At 44.9% G+C, this 8,616-nt stretch overlaps 1 protein-coding gene across 1 annotated transcript; it reads left to right on the top strand.

The window, feature by feature from the left end:
• Positions 1-488: 488 nt before the first annotated feature.
• On the top strand, positions 489-881 carry LOC138354497 (keratin, type I cytoskeletal 9-like). Its single transcript, XM_069308855.1, has one exon. The coding sequence runs from the start codon at positions 489-491 to the stop codon at positions 879-881; it is 393 nt and encodes a 130-aa protein (XP_069164956.1).
• The last annotated feature ends 7,735 nt before the right edge of the window (positions 882-8,616 follow it).

Raw genomic sequence — 8,616 nt, 5'->3', positions numbered from 1 at the left:
AGGACTAGGGCCCTAGCCTAGGTAACAGGTAATCTGCATAAAGACTCAAGACTCTCAATGCATAAACAGCACGGGCCTGTTAGGGAACGTATATAGTCACACACAACCAGATTTAAATTGAAATTGAAATAAGTTTATTGAGGTAAAATACACACAAAGGAATTAGGTAGCTCAAGCTATTCTCACCCCGTTGAGTACATCGTGTTAATACGTACATATAAACACATCACAAACAATAAACATATTACCAAACATTCTGAGAGATAAACATATACATTTCCTCACACAACCAGATCATTACTACAGATACCCTGACACGCAAGTAACTGACAGGTACAGCGACAATAGAAGACAGGACATTGGCAAGGCATTACACACCAAGCCCAGTTTTAGCGCTCTCGACGGCTCTCTAGCACCATGCTACACACTCCGCCATCTTCAGGAACTCGATCAAACATCCAATATATTGCCCCGGTCACCTTTGAAACATGTTGGTCCATGTAGTACATGTTGTACACCCCTGGGGTACTGATGCTGGGGGCGCCCACCAGTCACTGGGTACTGATGCTGGGGGCTCCCACCAGTCACTGGGTACTGATGCTGGGGGCGCCCACCAGTCACTGGGTACTGATGCTGGGGGCTCCCACCAGTCACTGGGTACTGATGCTGGGGGCTCCCACCAGTCACTGGGTACTGATGCTGGGGGCGCCCACCAGTCACTGGGTACTGATGCTGGGGGCGCCCACCAGTCACTGGGTACTGATGCTGGGGGCTCCCACCAGTCACTGGGTACTGATGCTGGGGGCTCCCACCAGTCACTGGGTACTGATGCTGGGGGCGCCCACCAGGATGCCTCACAGCTGTGGACCATTGAGTATTGACTTCCTGTGAGGGCCAACTTCACAATGTACCTCCTAGTGGAGTGTTTACTGAGGTCCTCGTCAGCGCCCACGAGGCAGTGCCGGTGCCAGGAGGGTGCTCACTTGGTGCTGCCCTGAGGTGACCTCTGGTCTGGTGGGTGCTGTGGTCCTAGTCAATCCTTCAGGCACGTGCTTGTTACCTGTAGTTACCGTAGGACTAGTGTGTGTTCTTCATGCACACAGTGCACAAGGGGCCTCGTAGCCTGGTGGATAGCGCGCAGGACTCGTAATTCTGTGACGTGGGTTCGATTCCCGCACGAGGCAGAAACAAATGGGCAAAGTTTCTTTCACCCTAAATGCCCCTGTTACCTAGCAGTAAATAGGTACCTGGGTGTTAGTCAGCTGTCACGGGCTGCTTCCTGGGGGTGGAGGCCTGGTCGAGGACCGGGCCGCGGGGACACTAAAAGCCCCGAAATCATCTCAAGATAACCTCAAGATAACCTCAAGAGTGCCTCGTAATTCACGCCTCTCAATTCTGGGACTAATCTGATTGGGTTCCTTAGGATTTTCTTCAGTTTTGTTTGGTTGTAAACAAGATTTGGACTCCGCGCTGGTTATCTAGAGGTTATCTTGAGATGATTTCGGGGCTTTAGTGTCCCCGCGGCCCGGTCCTCGACCAGGCCTCTACCCCCCAGGAAGCAGCCCGTGACAGCTGACTAACACCCAGGTACCTATTTTACTGCTAGGTAACAGGGGGCATAGGGTGAAAGAAACTCTGCCCATTGTTTCTCGCCGGCGCCTGGGACCGAACCCGGGACCACAGGATCACAAGTCCAGCGTGCTGTCCGCTCGGCCGACCGGCTCCCTAAGTGCTCCCTCCCTGGTGGTACATGTTGCACAATTGTTCCGTCGTGAGGTATGCAATAACTTGGACTAAGCTTTCATTTTCAGCTAATGATTTTTGGTGGTAAGAGAACCAAACTTCATATTGCTTTGCACTTACATCAGTTAAATTCTAGTAGCCACTAGTTTCTAGCAGTCTTTCACGGAAATTAATCTCAATATAATTTGTGTATTGTCAGCAAACGCGAAGAGAAAGAGGAGTCAATCCCGTCTGTGAGTTATTTCACTAATAAAATACAAAATACTCTATTAAGCTAACTTTCATTTGTAAAATCATGTCACTCTGAAGTCTCTCTCTGCTCGAAGTGAAAATCTGTTGACTGTAGCTAATGTACTCTCTTGGAAAAGGTCCAAGAAGGACTGAAATTACTAATTGAAATTACTAATTCACATTCTTACTAATGTGAAATTAAAGAAAATATAAGTTGTGTTAAGTTAGGTTTGGTTGCGTCGCCTTAGAATATTCGTTTCAGCTAAGTTATTATGACTTTATGTATTCTCTTATCCTTAGGAGCACCTTCTTGAGGTTATCTTGAGATGATTTCGGGGCTTTAGTGTCCCCGCGGCCCGGTCCTCGACCAGGCCTCCACCCCCAGGAAGCAGCCCGTGACAGCTGACTAACACCCAGGTACCTATTTACTGCTAAGTAACAGGGGCATTCAGGGTGAAAGAAACTTTGCCCATTTGTTTCTGCCTCGTGCGGGAATCGAACCCGCGCCACAGAATTACGAGTCCTGCGCGCTATCCACCAGGCTACGAGGCCCCACCTTACTTATTATTCCTCCCTGCTTCATCTTGTACGCTAACCTCACGTGGGACACTGCATTGAAGGCTTTCTGGAAGTCCTCAAATGGGAGGTCTGCCCACTTGTGGCTAAGAGATGCGTTTCGTTAACTCTAGTTAACATTGTCAAAGGCAGAGCTGGAATGATTTTAATTCCACATACACAAAGCGGAAGAGAGAGAGTCCTGATGAACCTTACTCATAGAAGTGTGACGCATTCTGAAACCAAGCAGAAGATTAAACTAATAATATAATATAAAAGCCAGAAGGCTGCCAACTCATCACCACACTCACGACAACCTTTCCACTAAAGTTACTACCACCACAATCCTCACCATCACACTCATTACCACACCCCTCAACACCACACTCATCACCATATCCTCACGACTTCAATCATCATGATTTCAAATATTATCAATAATAATGATTAAATATTATATCCATATATTATTAGTAGTAGTAATTGTAGCAGTAGTACCAGTAATAGTATTGTTGTAGTTGTTGTTAAATAAACTATCACCCTTGGAAAACGCCACTCCTCCAAAGGTTCCCAAATTAAATTCATTCTTGGAAGTGGTGGCGTCAGTAGGCTGTCAGCCGCAGCCCGGGGCTCGGAAAAACCCACCAGGTGCCCCTGACCATGAATTACTTCCCCTGGGGGGCTGGGGGCGTGACTCTGGGGTATTTGGGGAGGAGTGTTGTGTTTTTTTTTAAGTAAAGTTTATGCGGACGCACAGATAAAGCAGGAAAAATGGAAGGCATGTGAAATTTGTTATTTATGATAGGCGGGCTGTCTGTTTTGATGGCACGATGTTATGATAGCAGGCGGGCTGTTTGGCTTGATGATACGATGTTGTATGATAGCAGCCGGTCTGTCTGGCTGTCTGTATATATATATAGAGATGGGTGTTGTGTTGCCAGTATGTAAATAACTCACTCAGAGTCCCGTGCAAATATTTTACTATTCTGTTGGTTCTCTCGTGGTGATTTTTGGATCCACAATATATCTTATAATTATGTCTTGTAAAAGGTTTGGTTTTCCCCTCGAGAATACTCCAGCTCTTGGGCCACTAGCCGTGAGAGTTGGGCAGCATCTCATCTTTAGAGGAGGTTTTCTAGCATTGAGGCTACTAATGTCCCGATCGTGTTCCCACAGCGTGCAGTGGCTTGGTGCTGTAGCCTCATGTTTAGTGGTTGTATGTTCTGGGCTTCATTGGCATTCCTGGCTTGCCATGTCATGCGTTGGACGGTATTTGTGTAAGTCTGGGTTCTGTTACGCACTGCTTACGTCTTTTTTTGCGTATTGGTATTCTCTTAAGGTGCGTAGTGGAGCTGAAAGGTATTCAAGATGTGACTGAACTTGATCCTTCAGTAAGTGAAGCTCTATATTCGTGCCAAGGTTACCGAATCTCTTCAGTTTCCTAAAGGATGTATTGGATTTCTTTAGTCTCTCATTTAAGTGGATTTTGATTCCTGTTCTATTAATCTTGTATCAAAGAGGATTGGAATCAAAATTAATATTAACGACAGAATGAACAACTAAAAAATTAAAAATAAATAAAAATAGCAACGTCAGAACAAAAACACCAATGCATGTATGCCAAGCGTTGGTCCGGACACGTTGTGCATACCCAACACTGCCATTCCTTCCTGTAAAAAAAACGAAAATGCATATTCAATAAATATAATTCGTCGTACTGAAGCGCACTGATATATACACCTAATATATACTGGAATTACTTAAATACCACCCACACTACACCCACACCATCCAGGAGCTACGACACTACACTCACACCATCCAAAACCTGCGACACTACACCCACACCATCCAGAACCTGCGACACACCACCTACACTATCCAGAACCTGCGACACACCACCCACACCATCCAGAACCTGCGACACACCACCCACACCATCCAGAACCTGCGACACACCACCCACACCATCCAGAACCTGCGACACACCACCCACACCATCCGGGACCTACGACACACCACCCACTCTCAGTAGGCGGCGCTTCACATAACTATCTTGAGGTTATCTTGAGATGATTTCGGAGGTTAGTGTCCCCGCGGCCCGGTCCACGACCAGGTCTCCACCCCCAGGAAGCAGCCCGTGACAGCTGACTAACTCCCCGGTACCTATTTACTGATAGGTAACAGGAGCATGAGGGTGAAAGAAACTCTGCCCATTGTTTCTCGCCGGCGCTCGGGACCACAGGATCACGCGTCCAGTGTTCTGTCCGCTCAGCCACCGGCTCCAGTAACTAACACAGGTATGTGAAGCACTTGAGTGCTGAGACACTTGACCTTGTCTGACTCTCTCGTGTTTACACTCTCACAGGAAGTTATTGTTTACTTGTAACTGATGTCTAGATGTGTGTGTAGTTACCTAAGTGTAGTTACAGAACACCGTGGGTGTGGCTCTCATCCTGTGGCTACACCTGTGAGAGTGTAACTTCCTGTCAGAGTGTAAACACCACATATGAACAAGGTCAAGGCACTTGACTTTCACTTACCTGTGCTAGTTATAAAAAAGTGTTATATTTTAATGAAATATCAATATTATTATTATTATTAGCAGTTGTATTTCATGGTTAAAACCAAATGTAAAGAATTATAATTTAGAAAGGTTAATAATTTAAAGATGCTCTAATGAAGATGAGTGATGATGGTGTGTGTACTCACCTAGTTGTGCTTGCGGGAGTTGAGCTCTGGCTCTATGGTCCCGCCTCTCAACTGTCAATCAAGCGGTGTACAGGTTCCTGAGCCTACTGGGCTCTATCATATCTACACTTGAAACTGTGTATGGAGTCAGCCTCCACCACATCTCTGCCTAATGCATTCCATCTGTTAACTACTCTGACACTGAAAAAGTTCTTTCTAACGTCCTTGTGGCTCATTTGGGTACTCAGTTTCCACCTGTGTCCTCTTGTACCACCCGTGTTAAAAAGTTTATCCTTATCTACCCTGTCAATTCCTCTGAAAATTTTGTAGGTAGTGTTCATGTCTCCCCCTTACTCTTCTGTCTTCCAGTGTCGTGAGGTGCACTCACCCAGCCTTTCCTCGTAACTCATGCCTCTTAGTTCTGGGACTAGTCTAGTGGCATACCTTTGGACCTTTTCCAGCTTCGTCTTGTGCTTGACAAGGTATGGGCTCCATGCTGGGGCTGCATACTCCAAGATAGGTCTAACATATGTGGTATACAAGGTTCTGAATGATTCCTTACACAGGTTCCTGAAGACTGTACTGATGTTAGCCAGCCTCGCATATGCCGCTCTGTATTTATTTTTAAGTGGGCTTCAGGAGACAGGTTTGGTGTGATATCAACTCCTAGATCTTTCTCTCTGTCAGTTTCATGAAGTACTTCATCTCCTATTCTGTATCCTGTGTCTGGCTTCCTGTTTCCACCGCCTAGTTTCATTACCTTGCATTTACTCGGATTGAACTTTAGAAGCCATTTGTTGGACCATTCACTCAGTCTGTCTAGGTCATCTTGTAGCCTCCTACTATCTTCCTCTGTTTTAATTCTCCTCATAATTTAATCTTGCAAACAATGAGAGGAACGATTCTATACCCTCTGGGAGATCATTTACATATATCAGAAACAGTATAGGTCCAACAGTATATGTGTGGTGTGTGTGTGTGTACTCACTTGTGCCTGCAAGATCGAGCACTAGCTCCTGGACCCGCTTTTCTAACCCCCCGGTTGTCTAATGATGACCTTGATTCCTGTCCTAATACCCTATCATATCTACTCTTAAAATTCTAAATGGAGTTTGCTTCTACAACCTGCTCCTTGAGGTCATTCCCTTTTCCCACTACACTTACGTTATAAGAAAAGTTTGTAACATCTCTATGGCTCATGAGTCTTCAGCTTCCATCCGTGTCCCCTTGTTCTATTGTATTCATTATTTAGTCCGTCTATTATTGTGACAATTTGAAAAAGTTGCTATGAATAAAGTTTCTAAATCCACTTACACTGGTCGGTTGAGAGATGGCCTCGCTTCGTGTAGGATAGGCGTTCGATCCCTGCCTGTCCAAGTGGTTGGATATTCAAGTTCAAGTATGTTTATTGAGACAAGAAAAAAATATATCTCAAAGGGATAGAGTAGCTTAGGCTATTTCTAACCCCCTTAGGTTGGACATCTGTTATCTCTCTCCATCCTCATATCCCAACTCTTGGTATTCTCTCAAGTCCGTTCGAAGTGCTGAACAATCATAGTACTGACTTAGCAGAGAACGGCCTGGACCGTGACGCTGTACCACAGAGACATTTCACTCCGTCCTCTTAAAAAAATAACGTTGCTTTTCGCTCGTATGCGCGCTATGGCCAAAAATGGATGTAATTTGAAATGAAATCGGCTCACGAATGTGATGTACCGTTCCGTTTTCTGTTTGAGTCCTCTGGCTTACTCGGTAAGGTTAGGAGAGGAAACTTTCAATGAACGGTTTTCATGACGTTTTGAAACTTTAGGAGAATTTCCTGCCTTCCTAACCTACCAGAGGACCCTTAAGTTACTGTTTTGGAAAAAAAAAATCCAAAATTTATTTTCAGTTTGATATTTGCCAAGTGTGTTATAAATGGCAGATATCTACATGTACACAGTGTGGAAGATACAGCGTGCAACACAGTGCGGAGGTGTGGCTCAAACACCGTGCTTGAGGTCATACACAAAGTGAATTAATGATTACAAATGTCAACAATTATGAACACATTTAATTTAACAAAGGACCTATATATAAGTAGTACGGTACTAACGCCTCTGAATAAGTAATAACGATCTTAGATATTTATATTCAATGGTGTGATCCTCTTCTGGATGGACTCTAAAGATACATTAAATGAAAAACGCATAAAATGCCAAATATATATATAACATTTACTGATGACCTACAAATATCAATTTCAAGATTTTGCAAGGCGTTGACATGACAGTGATGGAGGGGTGACTGGATAAAACGTATCCTGCCCACTTTCAAGCTTCAATGCCACAGCAACACACGTTATTAAATAAGCTGCCGAGACCACTTCAACACACAGTATTGAATAGCATATGTGAGTGTCTAAAAATTGTGAACAGTCGCTTAAGGACATATCATCAACCCGACAAGTATACACGCATGAACCTCACGTCGCTGGAAGACAGAAGAGATAGGGAAGCCATGATCATCACATACAAAATTCTAAGAGGAATTGATAGGGTGGAGAAAGACGGGCGAGACTCACACGAGGGGACACAGGCGGAAAATGAGTATGGAAATGAATCACGGTGACATTAGAAATTTGTTTCAGTGTCAGAGTTAACAAATGGAATGCATTAGGAAGTGATGTGGTGGAGGCTGACTCCTAATATAGCTTCAAATGTAGATATAATAGAGCCCCAGTAGGCTCGGGAACCTGTACAAGGGTGAAAACGCTTTGCTCATACAAGAGGCAGCTAGATCCTCCTGTACAAGGCCTGGGACCAGATTCACGAAAGCAGTTACGCAAGCACTTACGAACGTGTACATCTTTCCTCAATCTTTGACGGCTTTGTTTACATTTATTAAACAGTTTACACGCATGAAAACTTCCCATTCAACTGTTGTTATTGTTATAAAAAGCCTCCTGGTGCTTCGGAGCTCATTAGCTGTTTAATAATTGGAAACAAAGCCGCCAAAGATTGAGAAAAGATGTACAGGTTCGTAAGTGCTTGCGTACGTGCTATCGTGAATCTGGCCCCCTGGCCGCCAAGGTAAGGAACATGTAACCATTAATATCGTCATCAAACACACACACACAAACGTCCTAAAATTTCTATAAAACAAACACAGACCTTTGATTTGAACAGTTTGAAGGATGGCGCCGCTAAATTGAAAGTTTGTGAACAATCTGGTCATGTGAATGAGGTGGCCGTTCACCCCGAACTAGGAAAGAAGTTGCTTTGGTTTCATGGGCGGGATCTTGTGAGTGGGGAGTCCCATGAGTGGAGGCTCCTGTGAATGGGGGTCCAGTGAGTGGGGGGTCCTGTGAGTTGGGGAAGTCCTGGGGATGTGGGGTCCTGGGGATGGGGAATCCTG

This window comes from Procambarus clarkii, chromosome 63 (genome assembly GCF_040958095.1).
Source record: "Procambarus clarkii isolate CNS0578487 chromosome 63, FALCON_Pclarkii_2.0, whole genome shotgun sequence".
NCBI classification, from domain to species: domain Eukaryota; kingdom Metazoa; phylum Arthropoda; class Malacostraca; order Decapoda; family Cambaridae; genus Procambarus; species Procambarus clarkii.
This window is presented reverse-complemented; position numbering and strand designations above follow the sequence as displayed.